The sequence below is a fragment of the Clytia hemisphaerica genome, unplaced genomic scaffold (genome assembly GCF_902728285.1).
Source record: "Clytia hemisphaerica strain Z4C2 unplaced genomic scaffold, Clytia hemisphaerica genome assembly, whole genome shotgun sequence".
NCBI classification, from domain to species: Eukaryota; Metazoa; Cnidaria; class Hydrozoa; order Leptothecata; family Clytiidae; genus Clytia; species Clytia hemisphaerica.
The window spans coordinates 1440461-1462519 of NW_027103633.1; the positions used below are offsets into that span (position 1 = coordinate 1440461).

The window sequence follows — 22059 nt, forward strand, 5'->3', positions numbered from 1 at the left end:
GTGCAGAAGCCTTTGGCTTTGATAGATGATAGACGAGCAGCTGGTGTGCTTTCGACAAACTTGAGACAGGTGTAATATTGAATGATCTTCATACCATTTGGACCGTTGGATTGACGATGTTGATCAGGTGTTGGCGATTCCCCACAGAGTTGACAATTGTTTTGGTGTCGTTTAGGTTCACCATGATAAGAATCTCGTTTGTTTGGTTTGCTGGGTCCCTGTCTTTGGCCATCTGACGATTTCTTGTCGCTTTTTGGTCCTTGAATGAGAAGCTTCTGTTGGTTGAGATGTTCCTCTTTGTCGAGAAAGACAAGCAGTCTTTCCCATGTCTCCTTTTCGTTGGGCTTGTCGTCGATTGTTGCAAGGAATCTTGTGAATCGTCCATCACCAAGTTGTTGATAGATGTCCGATAGGGCATTGCTGAAGTAGAGATTGGCAAGTAGCTTCTTGGCAAGTGACATGGCTTCACGAATGATGTTCTTAAACTTGCTTAACGAATGAACAAGTTTTTCAGGATCACGTGACGACTTGAGTTCGGATAGGGACAGAGTCTGGAGTTTCTTGTGAAGCATTGTTTTGGTATTGCCATAAGCATTCTCCAGTTTGGTCCATATTTCGTCAATGGTATCAAATGATTTGACAAGGCTGAGAGCTGGCTCGGATAGATAATTGTTCTTGAGCAGGTCAGGAAGCAGTCGAGTTGGTGTGTTGATAAGATGGAGCTTCTCGAAGTTGTTGCGAAATGTGTAGAAGTCAGTGGCTGAATCATAACCACTGAATTTATCAAGCTTGATATGCAAAAGCTTTGTGTCATAGTTCTTGTCAAGCTCTCTCTTGTTGTACTCTGTGCTCACTTTGGATGCAAAGTCAGATTTGAAGGAATTTAAAGTCTCATAAAGTTTATCAATCTTTGGGACTTCTGCCAGAATGGTCTCATCAACAATTGTCAGTTGTAAAAGTTTCTCATACTTCAAGGCGATCTTGTCTAACTTGTCGAAAACACTGGGAATGTCTTTCTTGATTTGAATCAGTTGTTTATCAGTAACCTTGGTGATATCAGTGACATCTTGAGTAATGAAGGTTTTGACTTCTTTCAGGTTTTGGTTGATGTCTTTGATGATGAATGCAGCAGGAAGATCGTCGTTTGTAGACGGTAAGATGATTGGTTTAGTGTCAGCTGCGATGAGTGTATTCTTCTGGGCTTTTGCTTTGGTAAGACATGTCCTGATATTGAACAAGCCTGTATTGGTCAAAACAGCTAGTGGATGAGTGTTGGCCACAAGATCGATCTTGGCAGCACGTGCTTTGTCTCGAAGAACCTTGCGAAGATTTTCAAGGAAGTCGATGGATCTCGAGATCTCGGAAAGAGGGCAGTCTTCGACTATGAATTCATCGATATGATCGTTTGCTTCGTCGATAAGACTGTGGATTTCGTTGCTGTCTTCTTCTGACATGTCGTTAGTTGGAGGAGGTGGGGCCTCAGTTGATGATTGAATGTTGGCGTCAGCTTCAGTGTCAGCGTCGGCTGCAACGTGAGTGATGTAGGTAACTTGACCAGTCCGGTGGAGCTCACGGTAATCCACTCTCTTTGTCTGACGTAAGTTGGACATACAGTGAACGGACAGTTGGTTTGGAAATGTTGAGTAGTTCCGGAATTATGATACGAGTTCCGGAGTGACGAGTTGTACGAGTTCCGGAGTGATGAGTTGTACGAGTTCCGGAGTGACGAGTTGTACGAGTTCCGGAGTGACGAGTTGTACGAGTTCCGAAGTGACGAGTTGTACGAGTTCCGGAGTGACGAGTTGTACGAGTTCCGAAGTGACGAGTTGTACGAGTTCCGGAGTGACGAGTTGTACGAGTTCCGGAGTGACGAGTTGTACGAGTTCCGAAGTGACGAGTTGATCCGAGTTAGTCCGGAGAGATGAGTTAGTCCGGAGAAATGAGTTGATCCGGAGAGAACGATGTTCCGGAATGAAGAAACGATTCGGACGAATGAGCAAAGTAGAAGAATCTGTTTGAATGTGGGCCTAGTGCATCGCACCTGGGGTGTGTCCGAAATAATCTTGACGCGAGAGGGTCGAATGCGAGAATAGATATATTCAAACTAAATGAAGAAAGAAAAACGAAAATTCATAAATATTTGACAAGACAAAATTTGATCCTAATTAGAGAAAATATGACTAATTGACTAATTAACGGAAATGATTAAACTGAGATAAATATGAGAAAAATGAATGACAAACTTACAGAAAATTCTAGAACTTAAATCCTAACTTAACTTAACCTAAAAATGTGTAAAACAGAAAAATGCCAAACAGAAAAGAGAAAAATGAGGCCAAACAGAGAAGACCAGAGGCCAGACAAAAACCTAACCTAAAGCCTATGAGAAAGAACAAAATGAAAACAGCAGAAAAACTCACCAGCTGGCTACGAGTGAGATGCTGTGTAGATGCTGACCAGAAAGGTAGTGATAACTAAAGGCGAGTAATCACTACAACAAGAAGCTGGATAAAAGATACTTTGCCATAGGGAAAACGATAAATTTCCACTGAATTTCTTGAGAAATCAACTCATGTCAAAAACAACTTTCTCCCATCAAATCAAAATTAGAATGAATTCAGAAGTCACAAGCGTGAAAGAATCGGAGATAGTATGGCATAAAATAATTGCCTAATAATTAAAATTAATTACCCTAGTATAAAGAAAACGTAGAGAAAATGTCATTTGGGAATATGCTATATACAAACAAAGGAAATTAATACACGAAGGAGCGTCAAATTAAAAAGCTTGTGGAAATTTTATATTGTCTGTTATAAGAACAGTTCGTAAGATTACAACTATTATATAGTGTCTTGTATAAAATTTTTTTTTTCATCACAATTTTTTGTGATCTATTTTCTTGATTTTATTTCTTAAAAACGTTAAAATTGAACGTCTATAGATTGAGCAAATGATATTAACAATTCTGATCTCCATTAGCAAACTCATTTTAAAGGATAAGAGAAGAATTAAATTTCTTTTAATGAATTATTCTCTGCTTTTTTCCAGACACACAATATTTACAGTATTTTTGTTTACTTTGCAGTAAAGATGGCTGACGAGTACGAAGAGTATAATTATGACGACAAATTCCATGCAGAATCTTCATCAAGGAAAGGAAAGTCCAAAAAAGAAGCCAACCAAGGTGCAAAAGCGCAAAGTAGCTCGGGCGCCAAACCAGGTCAAGAACGCAAAGTTGCAGAAAATATTGCCAACTCGGAACAAAAACGAAAAGATGAAAATAAGCAATAATTTTTTTCAATGATTGGTAGATGTGCTAAATATGCAATCTTTCAAAGAAAAAAATTTATGCAGTAATTTTAATGATATTTATTTTTGAGAAAAAAAACTAAAAAATGGATTTGATTTATTATTGTTATATAGGTGCATTGTAAAACATATTTGGAAGTACTTTTTTCTTCCACATTTTAGTAGGGCTATGGAAACGTAGGATGCAATTTATTAATAATAATTGAAGGGAAAATAAAGTTTTGGGATTATTCTCAAACTAATTTTGATGTTTCGTTTTTGTTACTGAATGTCTTTATAAAATACTCACCAACTGACGTGCAAGACAAAACACTTATTATTTTAAATCAGCACAATATAACAATAGGGAGACACCCTCCTGATATAAGATATGTGTCTGATATGAAACGGGAGCACACTTATGTGAAAATAAAACCTTTAAAAGTCTATTGAAAATTCCCTTTAAGGAATCATCATCTCAGTTGTTGTTTTTTTTACCAAAATGTACTATCGAAAATGTTTGTTATTTTCTAATTTTAATAATAGTAAAAAATAAAAAATAAGCATGTCATCCTTCTCAACTTCACATTTGGAGAAGCGAGTGAAAGCTTTAACCATGTCTCAACAGAGCATCCAAACACTCTCCTTGTGGTGTATCCATCACAGAAAAAGTGCAAAAATTATCGTCAAACATTGGTTGAAAGATCTCCTTAAAGGTATGGATATTATATATGCTTTATAGCACAAAGAGTAATTTTATTGAAAAAAAACACATTACGTTAGGGCTACATAATAAACTGTACAATGTATTGCCAGGCTTTTTCAATTTATTATCAGCTTGAGTAGCGACAGGGGGGGTCAGTACTAAAATGTAAGACATACATGAGTACTAAAAGGATTTTCGCTAATTTTTGACATACCACCACCTATTTTTCGAAAATGTTATTTTAGTACACATGTACTAAAATTATTTTGACCAATTTAACATAGATAACACCCATATTTTGCCCTTTGGCGGCTTTAAATTTACTAAAATGGGGTCATTGTTACAAACCTAGTTGAATTTAGTGCATCAATCTGCAAAATAATATAATTTTATTACTAAACTGTGCTGAACTGTACATAAAAATATTTTTAAAAAATATTTAAAAAAGTGGAAAAATTCTGAAAGATTTCTGAAGATTTTTTTGAAAATTCCTGAAAAAAAAAATCAAATTTTTTCCAAAATTGTTAAAAAAATGCTCCATTTTGGCTGATTTTAGAACAAAATACTAAGATTTTTCAAAAATTTCTTTAAGGGACCACTCTTTTTGGTATTTTAGTACACATGGTACTAAAATTATTTTTGAGCTTTTTTGCAGTACCACCACGTCACTAAATGTCATGATGTCTGAGATTTTAGTACTGACCCCCCCCCCCTGGTAGCGATATTTACAGAAAGAAAATTATTTACTGGTTTGCAAACCATATCGTCAAATATTTTGTATTGTATAGTCTAATGACAAAGAAAATGAAAGAACAAAAATCAATAGAATAATTCATACTTTAATTTTTGGCAGCCAAAGTCAAGAAGAAGTTAGCGTTGATGTATCTGGCTAATGATGTTTTACAGAACAGTCGAAAGAAAGGAACAGAGTTCAACCAAGAGTTTCGTATTGTCATGCTTGGTGCTGTCAACCATTGTATACAGTAAGTAGGCTCCTCTATTCTAAAATAGATATACCTTTTTTGTAAAGATGATTTCATTTTAAAAATGATTAAAGTTTAGGTGAACCAATAATAATCGAAACTAGAATTTAGTGCTTTGGGACCACTGCCTCCAACACCAAAACAACGATATATTCTGTATAGTTGATATAATAATCATATTGTAAATAGTAAGTAAGCTCCTCTATTCTAAAATAGATAGACCTTTTTGTAAAGAAAATGTCATGATGAAAGTCTAGTTGAACCAATCATAATCGAAAATAGACTTTAGGATAGTGCTTTGGGACCACTGCCTCCAACACCAAAACAACCATATACTCTGTATAGTTGATATAATAATCATATTGTATATAGTAAGTAAGCTCCTCTATTCTAAAATAGATAGACCTTTTTGTAAAGAAAATGTCATGATGAAAGTCTAGGTGAACCAATCATAATCGAAAATAGACTTTAGGATAGTGCTTTGGGACCACTGACTCCAACACCAAAACAAACTCTGTATAATAATCATATTGTAAATAGTAAGTAAGCTCCTCTATTCTAAAATAGATAGACCTTTTTGTAAAGAAAATGTCATGATGAAAGTCTAGGTGAACCAATCATAATCGAAAATAGACTTAAGGTCATGAGTGGAATACCACAAGAAAGTTTTTTGGGATTACTGACACCAACATCAAAACAATCGCTCATTCTGTATAATTAATATAATAATCATATTGTAAATATCTTCTTGGCATTGTACTGGTAATGGAGTTTTTCAACATGACATGGTCTTTGGAAAAACAGTGTCTCCCGAAAAAAGCAGACACATTTTTATGTATAAGTAAAATCCTCATAATTTATGCCAAATTTTGTGACTTTATACTTATTTTTTTGGGACACACTGTAGTGCTTAATAATTTTCAACTCCATAACCAAAAACCTCTGGATTTTTATTTAGTTATAGAACATTAGATTTTGGGAAGCTTGTGAAATTCTTTTGTTTGCAGTTCTAAAATAACTTTTAACTTTTTTTCCGGTTCCTTTCTCTTACCAGTATGATATAGGGGTCCGTAGGGAGAGCCTGGGGAATTTTTTCGTATCACCTAATTATAGGTAAATGAATATTTTCGAGGAGTGCTCATCAGTACAAGTAGATCTGCAGAGCCAAATATCTAAATTTATTTTCTTTTAAAAAATAAAACGCACTGACAGTGTAGTATAGTATCTTCTGATTTTTTAAGAATTAAATTTTGATAAAAAATTTGAAGTTAATGATAGTAACAGATAGTAAAAGCACTGAAAACAATGTCACTAATAATTTTTGACTCATTCTTTTTTTTCAGTACTGCAGACGATAAATTGGCTAATGCTTTGAAACGAATGCATGGGATCTGGACCGAGCGGAATGTTTTCGAAGAAGACTTCCTTTCCACTATACAACAAGCTATCGGTTAGAAGACAATCAATTTATACGTATGAAAAAGATACAATGAAGACTCTTTAATTCGAACCGCTATAACTGGAATGTCTCCTTAACTCTTTAACGACTGCGTCTTTTTATTTGTCCGTGCCTAAAATACCGCCGGCTTTTTCTACTGACTGTTCTTAAAATACCGCGGCTTTTTTACGTGCCATGCCAAAAATACTGATGACGAGATCTCTCATCATAACCTTGTTTGAGGGTTCGTGACTGAATGACGAAATATATCGTCAAAAAGTTTATTGGGGGCTCACTTCTATAACTTAAGAACGAAACGACTTTTTCGAAACCCGCACCCCCCCCCCACCAAATAATTGCGAGTTATCTCGTCATCAGTATTTTTGGCACGGAACGCGATGACGATGTATCTCGGCATCAGTATTTTTGGCACGGAACGCGATGACGAGATATCTCGTCATCGGTTGTTAAAGGGTTAACTCAACAATTTCTCTTGTCCCTTCAGTTAACTATACCTTATAAAGTTTACTCCATAACTCGAAACTTCCATAATTCAAACAAATTTGTGTCCCCCGTACGTATTCGAGTCATGGAGACACCAGCAAGGTCTTACCAATGACTTTATTTTTATTTACTGGGTTTTATACTTCTTGTAGCAACCTTTGAAAGTACATGCTTTTATGAGCGTAATGTTTAAGCATACTGAGACCTGTATGAAAAATTAAGCATATCATATTAAGCCTATAATTGAGTTTTGGCCATGGGTCATTCTTCTGGGTTGGTTGTGTACTTCATTTTCATTTTTATTTTCAGTTAATTCTAAAAGATAGGTCAGCATAACTGAACCTGTTTTTCAATGTGGGTACATTTCTTTCTTTTCTATCCTCTACAGGTGGTGGTGAAAAGCAAGATGCGAGCACCACACCTCCTTTGGATCAAATGCCAATAGATGAATCCGAATTCATGATGACCACTACTGATGAGCTCGCCACCGCCACAACTGTCGCCCCAATACACCCTCCTGACCACCCTCCGGACGTATGTTCATTTCATTTACACCTTTACTAAAAAGTATTTTAATGTTCCAGTTTTAAGACGACAACACTGAAGGTGAACGCAAGGTTGTGTGTTCAACCCCCAACCGGGTCATACCAAAGATTCTCAAAATGGTACTTGATGCCTCTCTGCTTGATTCTCAGCAATTAAGAGAAGGATCAAGGCTAAGTGGAGCAATCCAGGGAAAAAGAGTTGCGCCCTACCCTACCTTCGGGTAGATAGCTATCTAAAGAGAAGCCTTCCGGTCGCTTCCGACTGCAGTCGCAGACTTACTTACAGGTCAAAGATTTCCAGATTAATAATTACTGCGATTCCTTTTTGATTTGACAATAAAACCTCTAAAATGCTTCATTGGTTTTCGACATTTTACTCCTGACACGATTGGAACCTACCCGACTAGAAGCACAGTTGATGCTCTCTTATTCGACGTTCTACTATTCGATATGCTCCCCTTATTCGATGAAAATCATATTGCTCTTAAAAATCGAATTAGAGAGAATTGACTGTACATTAAAAATCTAAGATTACGGAAAATGTTTTAATATTTTTTTGTTCCAGCCGGATGAATTGGTGTTACGTCTACAAGAACTCGAACATTCGGCTACCCAGGATGCAGTTGTTCGTGAAAAGATTGCCAACTTACCGACTGAAGTCACTGATCCTACTTATATTGACAAAGTTGAAGGTATTTCAGGGATCGAATTAGCGTATCGCATTTCGCAATTCGCGATGCGTTTTTGGATTACTTACTAAAAATTGAAAATTGATCCAGTTTAGGATGCAAAATCATGCTTACAAAAAAATTACGATTCCTGTATTTGAAGTAAAGAAGACCTTTTCGAATTCGAAAATTCAGTCAAGTCTCTAGAACCGAAACCTCTGTTAGTAGAATTTCTACTTAATTCGAACAGTTTTTCTTGTCCCCTTCTAAATAATGCCTTATAAACCAGTCTCAATAACTCGAAAATTCCATAACTCGAGCAAATGTAAGTCCCCCGTACGTGTTCGAGTTAAAGAGCCTCTACTGTGATACCAAACTTGATTCGGTCATTCACAGTTCGAATCCTCCAAGCTAAGATTTAGCGGAAAAATGTGAAATAACTTTTTAAAGATATTCTTTTTTTTATGCTATACAATAGAAAGGAGGCGCCTTCTTATGCTGATGAAGTAGAAATTCTAAGATAGAATTCCTCAAAAAAGCTATTCTTCCTTTTGGTTAAGCTTTGTAAGCAAATGGTAGGAGATACCTTAAATGATTATCCTATAAACTTTTACCATAGATTTGGAATCAGCTCGACATTTACAGGAGAAGATCAACAGCGCATGCGCACTACTCCAAGAATACAATACACGTTTATCAGTGGAACAAGTTGATCGCGAACAAACGCGCAAAATGTTGCTCGATTATACAACAATGCAACGATATCAAATCTCACAAACCGAAAATAAAATTGATGTAAGTCGTCAGTCAGTTGAATCTTTTAAATCAAATTGTTCTTAAAGGTTTTGTTTTTTAAAATAAGAGTGATATCGTTTCCGGTCACTCATCAGTTTAAATTTACAAGCTTTTTCACATTGAATTGACACGGATGTGGAGCAAGATTGGTCAGAAAGAGGAATAAAATGAGATATGTGTCTGATATGAAACGAGAACGCTTATGTAAAAATTAAACCTTTAATATTCTCCATTGCAAACCAACCAACACGTCCAATAAGTTCACATAAAGTGCAATGGGTTCGCTCTGATGCATGCAATTTTAAAATTACACTCTGAAATATCAAAAACATCGATATTCATTTTAAACTTTGAAGGGGAATATTAGTAATATGAAACTTTTCACCTTTCAATCTTTTTCTTCTTTCTTTCTAAATTTGGACGAACCATAGTCCGTATAAAAAAGCATTGGTCTGGAAACATATTGTTTTAACTTTTTGTTAGCTTTTTCCTTTGCTAATATCAAAAGATAAAAATCGATTTGCTCAGTTTTTGATTGCTTTACCAAGTATTCCTCTTGAGATTGGTTTATGATTTAATCACATGTTCAAAAAGTGAGCAAAACAAACTAATTTCTCAAATGCAAGTTCAAGTAAGAAACAATGGAAAGAAACAAAGCTTCCAGACGAGGGTTTTTTCTACGGACTATGAACGAACCTAAAGGACGAAAATCTGTCTATTTTTTTTATCTCATATAATTTTGTGGTCTTTTGTTTCAGGAATATTTGGGCAAGCTGGAGAAAGTGAAAGCTGTGAGAAAAGAACTCAAATTACATTTACAGAACTTACCAGATCTAACGAAGTTACCGAGTCCAGTACCTCTACCATCAGCAGGTGATCTTTTCGCAACCAGGCGCTGATTCCCTCAATTCTTGGTCGTGATCAAAAGTCTTGTGTCACCATTTTTCCGTCAGCTCGCTCGATGTTTGCTACATTGCTGAATTCATGATGTTCATGACGTAATGTTTTCTACGAAAAGACTCCGGCTTTTGCCAGTAGTGGCAAATTTTATACAACTTTTGTCTAGTTTAAAGGCTGCCACTACTGTCAAAACCGGAGTATTTCCGTAGAAAACATTACGTCATGAACATCACTGAAGTGAAAGCCTCAAAAATGTTGATTTTCCTTTATGGAGGTACTCGTGTGATTTTTAACTACTTTCACAAATAATTGACAACAATAACGATTGTTATTAGGCCACCGGATAAAGTTCCTTGATTGATAATGCTGAAATAGACCGTGTCATCAGGCTGTTGAAAAACCCTTACTAGAACGACGGCCAAAGAGCTGGAGGCTAATAACTTGCCAAAGTCAAAAACATATATTTTGGAGTGCAGAAAAGTTGTTATTTTTGGTAAAGAGCTCTGAAATACGTAGTTGAAGTCAAATTATATTACAACTTTGCTGGACAGCTTATATCATATTTGGATATTATTTGGTAAATGCTGATAAGCTGAAATGACTAATCTATCATTTAAAACCAATTTTTTTCACTTTATTCTCATTTTTCTGAAGTAAGGAACTGGTTTGATGCAATTCTCGGAAAAACGCACAATAGACCTTATCAAAGTTTTTGATTTTTCTAAAAAAGCGATGTATTGTGGGATTGTTTCGAGTGTATTACAATAGAAATCTCTTAGGAATTCCTCGAGGGAATTCTATTGTAATACACTCGAAACAATCCCACAATGCATCGCTTTTTTAGAAAAATTAAAAATTCAGATAAAGTCTATTTGCCTACCACTGGATTATGGTCTCATACTCACATTAGTTTGTTTACTTTCAAAAAACTTTCCTAGATGAAAGTGCCTTTTTCATAACGATTCTGCAGGTTGCTGAAGATTGTCACAAAAGTGGTATGAAACTGCCAGTAGCAGAATAAAAAAGTGTCTTTTCTTTCTGAATGTATTCATTTAGTATAAATTTTATATTCATTTCCATGTCAAATAAAAGCGTACAATAATAGAGAATGTTAGCTGTCCTTATCTTTTTGCATTTTCAGACTAAAGTTGTCCAAATTCTGTTCTTATTTTTTGGACAAAACAGAAACATTTTGAATATTGTACCCAATTTTTACCAACTTGTCCCTAATTTAGATGACTGACCATTCGAAGGTCCGGATTGTTCTTAAAATTTTGTTGGTGAAATATTAATGATTACTGGCTTCTCCTTACATAGGATGCCAGATCTGTGACGAGTGGTCTAGGAATCGTCGCGTTAGAACCGTCTTAAGCTGTAGTTTTTACTGCCTGTCAGCTTGCGAGACACTGACACTCAATTTTTTTGGATTAAGTGCGTTATCCGGTGTAAACCACTAGGGCCAGCGCACTCTCACCTTATCCACGATGTATTGTAGAATCGATACCTAGCACAGTTATCGACATGCTTCTTGAGTTTCTGTCTACCCAATTCCCCTCACATGGCATCGTCTAGCCTGCACGAAGGCACATTCACTTACCAAGTGAATCACAGCACCGAGTGGGAACCGAACACCGACCTCCTAGACGGAAGTCAAGACTGATAACCACTACACTACTGCGTGATACAACATATCGAAATATTAGTTTTCTTATAACAAACGTCAACAAAGATTGCTTCACAGTTGTCATAAATACTTGTTCAAATAACCACGTTGTAATGTGTCATGCTCTAATCACACGATATACAAATATGACATTTAATCTAAGAGCAACAAAATATATACAAAGTGTTCACTCAAGAACGTAAAGATGTTTGTAGTAGAGTTAACGTTGATTTTGTTAGGTATATTTCATACCAACTATTTTGCACATGGCTATCAGACTGTGGTCACAGTGCATGGTATAGACTCAGATGAAGGCAGCTTTGACCCGATGGTTCGTCATATAAAGGATGTACATCCTGGGACAAGAGTTGTCAATTTGCCATATAGTCCAAATCAATACACATTGGATCCTTTATCTGTGCAATTGATATCATTTAGGCGTGCTATCGAGAAGGTGTTAGATGATTTAGTTGGAAATTTTCACTTAATTTGTCATTCACAAGGTAAGGCCTACTCTCAGAAACTAATACAGTCAACTTTTTCTAACTCGGACTTCTATTATTCAAATCTTTCTGTAATTCTAACTAAAATAATATCCCCTCAGCTTGAAAATGGTTTACATTACTCTATGTAATTCGAAGCTTTCTCTGATTCGAATAAGATTTTTAGTTCCTTGAAGATCGAATTAGGGGAGTCAAATTTTATAGTTAGTTCATGTATTTCAAACGATTTGTGATCGCTACAGATAACAAATCCATAAAATGACTTCATTTACCAGCAAAAATCCGATTGTGTAATTCATAGTCTTGATTGTGAATTGACTTTTATCGGTGAATGGACGACGCTGTTTTGAATTCCGTTTGTTAAAAACTCATGAATGAGGATCTAGGATTGACTTGATATATAATGAGTTTCAAGCCCGAAGGGCTAGAAGCAAAACTTTAACCCTTCACATAGACAAGAGAAATTGAAGCTACTTATTTCCCATCCAAAACGCGCATACAACGCGCTGTAGTCGTGAGAACGGATTGTCTAGCGACTCTTTGTGGAGGACTACATTTTTTGAAATCTAGCGATAGATTTTAGTTTCAATCCGGAGCTTGTGTAAAAACTACACGCAGGCGTTCTGGTTTCATGGTGACCTAAATAGAATTATTTGCTTTCACTTAATAAGCAAATCATGCTTGCATAAACAGAACATATAAATAATCCTCGTATTTCAAGGGTACAAGATCATGTTACATTTTAAAAAATTGCAAGAAAACATTCTAGTCTTATGATCATACGATTTAAAGCACTCAATTGCAGAAAATATAAAGGGTCTTGGAAACACAGGGAAACGAATTGTCTGAAAGAGAATAAAATAGAATCAGAACATGGAGCTTAGCCGGCTTATGTTGCTTCTAATAAACCTCAAATATTTTGTGGAAAGTTATAAGACAGTTGTTTGTGTTCATGGTTTAAATAATGATGAAGCAGACTTCGCACCCATGGTTCCACATATCAAGAAAGCGCACCCTGGAACAGACGTTGTCAATTTGCATTATAGTCCCGGCAGATTCACTTTGGATCCGATTACCGTACAATTAGAATGGTTTAATAAAGCTATCGATCACGTTTTAAATAATACTTCTGATAATATTCAGTTGATTTGTCATTCACAAGGTAAGGTCTGATTTGTTTGATGCAACCGTAGCATGAAGGTAGAGCATCCAGCTACGGTTCGCAAGGTTATGGGTTCGATCCCCAGCCGGGTCATACCAAAGATTCCCAAAATGGTACTTGATGCCTCATGCCTTTCTGCTTGATACTCAGCAACTAAAGAGACGGATCAAGGGTAAGTGGAGAAATCCAGGGAAATGAGTGGCACCCTCCCCTACCTTCGGGTAGACAGCTATACTAAAAGGGAGCCTTCGGTCGCAAAATTACTATCTTACTTGCTTAAAGGACTGAAACAGAAAGGTTAAAAAAACTTACATTAGACTCTCGTTTATTCGAACTTTTATTTTTCCAATCTTTGTTTAATTCGGACTTCAAGGAGAAACCCCTTTCAAAATACTTTCTATAGTTCAAATCTGGAACAAATAAAATACCCGTTCGAGTTCGAACTAGCGAGAGACATCTCTACATCCCCGACGGAGGTACTCCGGCGAAATTCGGAACGGGGGCGTGTCGCTGGTCAGGGTCCCTTTTTTAGAGCCTAATATCTGACAGGGTCCCTAATTTTCTAATTTTCAACATTTTTACCTAACAGGGTCGTTTTTTGGTGATTTTGGACTATTTTCAGGGTGGAAATTAGAAAATCTTTCAATCTTTTGTCTACATTTCGTCTTTTTGCCCCTTTTCAGGGTGAAAATGGGAAATCTGTTTTTGATTTTCCTTCCGACAGGGTCCCAAATTTACCAAACATTCATATCTGACAGGATCCACTTTTCAAACTCGATCTATACATGGAGTTTGTCTATCATATTTTTTTCCCACAATTCATCGCAGGAGGCGTGGTATGCATGGGTTATTTGATGCTCACCAAAAACCATCGAGTCGACAATTTTGTGGTGCTCTCTTCCCCAATCTTTGGACAATACGGATGTAAGTGAAAGTTGAATCTTGAACCCACTTGAATTTAAGGTGTTCCTAAAAGATTTTGGAAACTTAATGTGAAGTTATGAGATCCCTCTAATTTCAGGTTTTGCTTTAAAGATAAAAAAAGCCGGAAACGTTTTTTTTTTCAGTAACTGGAGATATATTAAACGACATTCCAGCACTGCGTCCTTTCAAAGATCTTGCTGCCGAAGCAATTACAGAGTAAGTTGTGTTAACAGTTTGATCCCAGCTGGTACACAACATTGTTTCAACGCTTATCTAATATTCACAAAGTCCACCATATAGCGCTAGATGAACGTTGAAACGACGTTGAATGCCAGCTTGGATTACTATGATTTTTTGATGAATCTACTTAAGATTGCTGGTCACGGAAGCCATTAGTCATAAATAATTTTATTATTGGAAAATTTAGAAAAAAGGGAATTAAAATGAGGGACTTTGAGATTCCCAGCTGGCACACAACGACGTTTTATCAATCCACCACGCCCAATACTTTTATCACATTGTAATATATTTTAGCATAAATTGGATTTGTGAGACAGGAGTGTAAAATAAATTAGTTTACAATTTTCAGATTGGTGTACACACCTTTACTTCAGAATTCTCTTTCCATCGCTAATTATTGGAGAGGTAATCTTTATCTTAGACCTTTCAGATATAATTCATCGCAAAAAGATTTTTTAGATTCATTGAAAAGTCAACAGAAAACTATTGAGGAACAATCTGTTTAAACCAACCTAGCAACAGTTTTTATAGCTCTTACGCGCACTCGATTCAAAAAAATGTTTATAACTGAAATAAGAATATTAGAATACGATGCTTAATTTTTAGCAAAAATTAAGAGCAAATTGAGAACAATTCTCCTAAAGCTCATATTTCAGAAATGTATGACAAGACGATACTAATTTTATAGCCTTTAAAGTAAAGAACTATAAATCTCTGATAACCACTATCAAATAAGAACATTGTAGCCTCAGTCAAAATTTACTGGTTCTTATAAACAACATGTACTCTTTATAAATGTCATTTTCAGATCCACGACCATCGACAAAAGAAGCGTATGAAAAAGTCGCAGTTTATTTGCCCCTTATTCACAACGATCCTCAATATCACCTCTACAATGAAACCGGTATCACAAATATTTCTTTATTTTTGAATAATAATATATACAGATAATTCACTCTTATTTGAGCCTCTATTATTTGAATTTTTCTGCAATTCGAAATTAACGGCTTTGACATAAGCCTTAAATTTGCCCCGCATTTAGAAACTTTGTCGAAAAACACACGGGTCACGTGTTCTGGATGGGAAATAAGTGGCTTAATTTCCCATCCTGGAGTTTCGGATCTAGCCCCTTCGGGGCTTTGAAATTAACGCACTGACCATAGGCCAAAAATTGATTTTAATATATGAACATTGAAGTTGTGTTTTAGGTTCCTTAACATTTTTAACAAAGAATTGCATTTATAAATTGCTCTTAAATCAAATCTCTTATAAGTAATTAAGAATTTAGTTGCAAAAAATGACGTTAATAGTAAGTTACATCACCCTCTTTAACAAAAAGTGCTTTAACTTTTAATGGGTAATTAACCTTTTTGCTAAGAAGTTTTTTCTAACTGTCCGAAAAGAATTTTTTAAATTTTTTGAAAACATTTTCTAAATTGATCTGATGCAGCAAAAGTTATGACTGTTTTTCTATGAAAAATTAGGATGAAAAATTGGTCAAAAAGTACTAATTTCAGGATTTTGAGACAAATAATTAATTAGAAAAATTTTTAAAAAGTCTTATTCTAGTTTGGTACTTTGGTAAATGAAACACCGTCATACTCTTCTTCGCAAAAGACTTCATTTTCTTCTTCGTCAAATTTTTTCATTGCAATTCTTAAATCTTCAGACTCAAGGATTAGTTGGCCTAACAGAAAATGTATAACATGTCAAAGTTTTCTTAGCTACATCAGTCAGAAATTTAACTTTTGCACGTGTTAAGTACACTCGTTAAATATTAAAAATTCCCTATGGTCGCAGAGCCCTTAAACTCTATGCTGGAAAATCATATAAATTATAGGGAGGGTTTATAATTCGAATCTCTCTCTTATTCGAAAACACTTTTCGACCCCTTGAAAATCGAAGTAGGGTGGAGTCAACTGTAATTAGGGTGGGATGGCGTTAGACGCCTGATCGGAAGATAGAACGTTAGATTTTCATGGCAATGAATCATGAACACCAAAGTGACAACTTGTGGGGCTAATCTCCCTGGATAACATGTCCCTTCATAACATAGGGAAAACTTCAAAATACACTCCTATTTCACAGACCTGCTAGAACCCAGCCCTACTGGAAAATTTGGCCAAAATTTTGTCCCCGGTGGAAAAAAATACCCTGGAATTTCAGCCCCCTATTGGAAAATTGACTTTGATTTCATCTCCACTCAAAGAAAAGAATTATACTTCAAAACCATCTCCATTGAAATTTTTGGTCTCAGAACAATAGAATTTCTATTCTATTGCGATTTCAGTAGGAATTTTCATCTCCACTGTGGGAAAAACTCACACCGGGGTTGTGAGACAGGGGTGTTAAAATGGATGTAACCTTACATATAGATTATCCTAAGTAAGATTATCGATCCAGTTTAACTAATGAAATGTGTTGTTTTTAGAGGCGATACAACGTAAAGCGAATTTTCTTGATTTGAAGAATTTGGTTTTATTTGGAGGACCAACAGATGAAATTATCAAGCCCTGGCAATCACCGTAAGTAATTTGATTCTTTTTGAAGTTATTTATGTATTTTTAAGCTGAACAGGATCATTAACTAAGGATCAGCTCTATAATTCCATGACAATTCAAACTAATTTTCAGCCCCCGTTAAAGAGAAACCTGCTTGATTGTTTATAATTCAAACCTCTCTGTAATTCGAACAAATAAAATTCCTCGTTTGGTTCGAATTAGCGAGAGTAGGCAACTGTATACCACATTAGCAATCTTTCACTGGGCGAAATAAGGGATTTCCAATCCTGGAAATATCTTGAAAATGTGATATCCATATACATTACAGTGCCGTAGAAAACATTTTCATATGGGGGGGGGGCTTAAGATTAGTGACATCGCGAGGGCCAACCATGGTTTCGCCCGAGTGTGGAAATTTTGAAAATTTGAGCTCTATATTGCTTGAAAATACACTCAAAACAAAATTATTGAGGACATAGCCCCCTTGCCCCCCCCCCCCCAGTTGCTACGGCACTACATTAGTAAATATGGAAACACGACTTTTCTATATTTCAAATGTTTAGGAAATATGATATTTCCTATCATATAAGGAGGCTTTGTAGGCATCAGCTTACACCAGGGTATTCTCTGACGCGAACTCTGACTTCCATCAGTAACGTATAGATAAAGCCTGGAATACACAGAGACGATGTTGAGTGGAAACATCAAAATACTTTATCTCACTTTCACTTTCGTTTTGACAGATTGTTTGGGTACTTTGATGAAGATCCATTATCAGGACACGTTGTCAACATGACCGACCAAAAGGTAAACACGAATAATGGCTTGATATTCAAAGCAGGGATATGTTATAGCGGAGCTGGATGAAGGACGAGAATTCCTTAGCGGGTTGCTCCTTTGTCTTTTCTATTGTAAACTGTTCATAATAGAAATCCATCTCTGTCCCCGAGAGTGTTCTGTTTTTATAAGAAAAATGAAGCAGACAAAGTATTCATGCAGTACGTTTGCATATATTTTGCTATGATGTTCCCGCTTTTTCATCAAAATAATATTTGCAAAAGATACCCCAAAAGCTTCTTTGTAAATGAAATCTAATTTTATCAGCGTGTGTTATGAATTTAAGAAGCTTTCACGATTTCTCTTTAAAAATTTCGAATGTAAATATTTTGACAAATATTGTTTCAATTGACTTGAAATTTTTTCCATAATCAGACATACCGACTTGCTATCTGAAAATATCAGTTAGAAAGTGAGGCACTCTGCGGTGTAGCGCGGTATTTCAAATTATAAATTTTATTTATAATCTTACAGAAGAAATTTCTTATAACTTTGCTAATGAAAACAATGTTTTTCATTTTTTTAAATTGTCATTCACCAATGTTTTACAGACCCTCTTGATAATTAAAAGTTTTTAATCGTGAACAATGAATGCAGCAGCAGAACCATTGGCTAAAAGAAATCCTAATTTCACGAATTTGTAATTAAAAAAGTTTAATTTCATATCAAATTTTAAGAACAAGGCTTTTTCAAATGTGCGTTATCCAGCTCCGCTATAACATATCCCTGTTCAAAGCAATGAAGTATAAGCACGAAGGGCTAGAATCGAATCTTTAACCTTTCTCAGGCAAGAAAAAGTGAAGCCTTAAAATATGCGCCGTATTTTTTATGACGGATTGAATCTAGCGATTCCTTTGTTTTCGAGTGATAAATTTTTCGAAATTTAGGTGTAAATTTTACTTTCAATCTGTCATTTATGTAAAAACCAGGCGGACCGCGCTAAGTCGCGAAACTTTGGTAGGGTTTGGTAGGCTTCAAAGTCCTACGAAGAAGATTCAATTCAAGCCCTTAAGGGCTTATACTTCATTGATTCAAAGGTTTTTCTTTCATAGAGGTTATCTTAAGTCTTTCATCTGAAAAGAGCTCAACCTTTTTACAACAAAGTAAAAAGTCAAAAGGCGAGGTCAAAGAATGAAACTTGAAATTTATTTTGAAAAATCGACATGTTGATCAATTTTAAACTTTTAGGATTTCCAAAAAAATACTTACTAAATGTTTACACGCTTTTTTTTTTATAAGTATACACTTTATAAGAATGTCCATGATGAAAATGGCCAAAAAATTAAGAATATGATAATCGAATATCACCATCATGAAATTTAGCAACTAAACCTAAGAATGCCATTTTTAATGCATTTTAACCTGTAGATTGCCAATTTCGACCTTGACCTAAGAATCCCGTAAGAATATTTTTGGACGATTTTTGCCAAAAAGTTAAGAATATCCATGATGAAATGAAAAAACACCATTCTTATAAAAAAAAAGCGTGTACTTATTAAATTTCCCCAAGGACTAGTAAGCAAACATAATAAAATATATAGGACTGTTTATTTTGCTCTTCTCACAGATCTATAAAGAAGATTGGATTGGTCTTCAAGCGCTCCACAAGACAGGACGTTTGCACTCGTATGTCGTTCCAGGACTTTACCACGAGGATTGGGTGAATAGCGAATCATTCTTCATGAATTATGTTGCTCAATGGCTCACTTAAACATTTTCTTAAACATTTTGTATATATTAAAATTTGCATTTGAGGTTTTAGGTAAAGTAGAAAATTTCTATGAACAGAAATTGCGTGAATTTTGAATAGTAACTGTGTGAATGCGTGAATTTGGAATTTGGAAAAAAGATTCGCGTGATTGTGTGAATTGAAGGTCCGATTGGGGAGAGGGGGTTCTCATTAACTTGAACCTTTTGAAACTGGAATTTTTCCTTAACTCGAACAAGTTTTCTGGTCCCTACAGCTAACAATGCTTTATAAATATTTCTCCATAACTCGAACAAACTTAAGTCCCCCCTTGCGTGTTCGAGTTTTAGAGACTACACTGTATCAATAATTGCATTTAACCCTTTAACTGCCGATGTCGGCATATGCCGACATGAGCCTTTTCGATTTCTTTGCCGATGTCGGGATTTGCCGACATGGGCACTTTCCGTTTCTTTGCCGCAAAATTTAACACTTCTACAAAGATTTTGTATTAGATGGTTTGAAATGAAAAAAGATAATAGTTAAAAGCTTTTCTATGTTGAAAAATAACTATTCAACAATGTTCAACTCAAAATTATAGTCCTTGGCTGATACTTCATATATTATTCAGAAAATGAGGTCAAAATCGCTACCTTTTGCCCATGTCGGCATATGCCGACATCTGGCAAATAGGTCGAACCTTAAAAAATACGAACGGCAGTTAAAGGGTTTAAATAGAAATTTAAAAGAAAATTAATCTTTAGATAATTTTAAAATAATTCAACTATGTAACATAAGGCTGGTTTTATCAGAAAATTTATCAAAACGTTATGTTAAAGGTTTTGTTTTTAATTAAGAGTGATATCGTTTGCTTACCCTATTCATACTAGGCTTTTAGGGGCGGTTCAGAACTAGGGGGGGGCTTTTCCTGTACCACCCCTTAACTTTTGATCTAGTGGGTCTTTTTGGATGAAATTTGGCATACAAGATCCTTGTGACGTAAGGTAACTTTTGACAAAAAATTTTTTTGATGACGTCACTCATTATGCCCAAAGTGAGCAAAAACCGAAAATTTCCTTTGTTCTTATAAATAGCTATTGTATTCTAACAAAGGCTTTAGAAAAAAGTTGCCTGAGTTTAAAATGCTTATTTTATCCTAAATATTCAATAAATTACGGTTTAAATGATATATTTGACAATGAAATTAAATTTGTATTGGAAAAGTGTCAATTTTTGTGACACCTTACTGTCAGAAATGTCATCATGCTCAAGGTGTGAAAATATTTAGGTAACAAATTTTTTTTTATTTTGAAGCTAAATAAAAGTTAGGAATTTACAGAAAATTTCACGGCAAAAGCTCTATTATTTCAGGAGCTATTAGCAATAGTTTGACCTCCGAACAGAAAGAGCCCCCCCCTAGTACGAATAGAGGTGGGAGTCACATGAAGGATTGAGAAAATTGAAATTTTACATTTTTCATCATATCTTTTGAAGCAGAAAAGATTTCTAATTGAAACTTTCCAGAAATGTAATATAACTATAGAGAATGTGAAAAATAAAAAAAAAATTCTAAAAATAGCTAAGACGGGGGTAATATCAGCCAGGGGGTAATGCACTATCAAAATACTATGGCAGCGTTTTAGAAAAATCTATAAAAGTTATTCCAAAAATTTTTTTGGAGGTTGCTATTATTTGGATAAGCTGTGGAATGAATGGAAATTTTTTTCAAAATTTCATTCCAGGGGGTCTGGAACCTAAAAAATGGAAAATTTAAGTTTTTTCAAGCTTTGAAATTGAAAAGTGATTTTTTCAAAAATCTACTCCATTCATTCCATAGCAAACGATAAATGGAGCAACTCCTGAAAATTTCATGATCATAGCTCTTTCCAATCCTGAAAAAACGTTGCCAAGGTGTGCGAAAACCCCCTGAAACTTATTTTGAGAAAATGGTCCGTAAAGTCAGAAGTGAGATATATATCTCTATTTCTCTGTAATAAATCGACCGTTTTACAAAATTCTTTCTGTGTTTGACTAAAATGGAATAAAGTACTACTTTATATACTTTAGAAAGGGCTTTGAAATACCAAAATAGTCCAGAAATTCCAAATTATCACTTTCACGTGATGCGCGCCAATCCTTAAAATTTTGCGCCAAACTCCATGTCAACATCGATTTAAGTCAATTTTAATGTGTTTTCACAACAAAAACCACATTTTCAATGTAATAGATCATCCTAGTATATTTTCCTCACTGATTCTGTCTGTTATAAGTTAATTTAAAGTTTATCTGTAGTAATACAAGAATCCACTTGGACGTGCGTTGGACATCACGCCGTGCACAATTTCTCCTTGTGAATGTAAATAATCCAGAGGGTGTCCCAGACCTTCAACAATTCATCACACACAATTGTTAAACCAGCCTCCAGGCTTTCAATATATTTAACACTTGGATCTTTGAATAGATACATCATTAAATATGCCTTCGATCCATTAAAGTTTTTAAGTTTGTTCTTCAAAGTTTTTCGGTGTTCATCAGAAACGTTGAGTTTGGGAATCAAGTCTTTGGTTTCACCTAGCTCAAACTACAATCATCAATTTTAATTCACAAGCTTTTTCACATTGGATTGAAATGGATGTGGAGCAAGATTAGTCAAATATTTTTTCGCTTATATCAGCATAACATAACAACAGGCAGACACTGTCCTGATATGAAATA

General features: G+C 35.2%; 2 protein-coding genes across 4 annotated transcripts; both read left to right on the plus strand.

The window, feature by feature from the left end:
- The first annotated feature begins 3820 nt into the window (after window positions 1–3820).
- Window positions 3821–9908, plus strand: LOC136802662 (regulation of nuclear pre-mRNA domain-containing protein 1B-like). The gene is made up of 7 exons (XM_067059419.1): window positions 3821–4004; window positions 4848–4977; window positions 6321–6427; window positions 7308–7453; window positions 8030–8156; window positions 8752–8927; window positions 9686–9908. Exons 1-7 carry the CDS (start codon window positions 3854–3856, stop codon window positions 9824–9826), a joined length of 978 nt encoding a protein of 325 aa, XP_066915520.1. The 5' UTR covers window positions 3821–3853; the 3' UTR covers window positions 9827–9908.
- Window positions 9909–11665: 1757 nt separating this feature from the next.
- Window positions 11666–20175, plus strand: LOC136802663 (lysosomal thioesterase PPT2-B-like). Of its 3 annotated transcripts, XM_067059421.1 has the most exons (9): window positions 12768–13154; window positions 13431–13452; window positions 13984–14079; window positions 14223–14295; window positions 14669–14724; window positions 15128–15223; window positions 16751–16844; window positions 17564–17627; window positions 19225–20175. In XM_067059421.1, exons 1-9 carry the CDS (start codon window positions 12867–12869, stop codon window positions 19366–19368), a joined length of 933 nt encoding a protein of 310 aa, XP_066915522.1. In that variant the 5' UTR covers window positions 12768–12866; the 3' UTR covers window positions 19369–20175. The 3 variants fall into 3 exon arrangements, with proteins under 3 accessions (XP_066915523.1, XP_066915522.1, XP_066915524.1); XM_067059422.1 differs by lacking the exons at window positions 12768–13154; window positions 13431–13452 and adding an exon at window positions 11666–11993; XM_067059423.1 differs by lacking the exon at window positions 13431–13452 and having other exon boundaries at window positions 12769–13155.
- The last annotated feature ends 1884 nt before the right edge of the window (window positions 20176–22059 follow it).

Coding starts and splice junctions, on each gene's coding strand:
- LOC136802662 (XM_067059419.1), top strand. CDS start 3,854: ATGTCATCCTTCTCAACTTCACATTTGGAGAAGCGAGTGAAAGCTTTA. Junction 4,005..4,847: donor GTTGAAAGATCTCCTTAAAG/GTATGGATATTA, acceptor AATTTTTGGCAG/CCAAAGTCAAGAAGAAGTTA. Junction 4,978..6,320: donor GCTGTCAACCATTGTATACA/GTAAGTAGGCTC, acceptor CTTTTTTTTCAG/TACTGCAGACGATAAATTGG.
- LOC136802663 (XM_067059421.1), top strand. CDS start 12,867: ATGGAGCTTAGCCGGCTTATGTTGCTTCTAATAAACCTCAAATATTTT. Junction 13,453..13,983: donor TAAAGGACTGAAACAGAAAG/GTTAAAAAAACT, acceptor AATTCATCGCAG/GAGGCGTGGTATGCATGGGT. Junction 14,296..14,668: donor GCTGCCGAAGCAATTACAGA/GTAAGTTGTGTT, acceptor TACAATTTTCAG/ATTGGTGTACACACCTTTAC.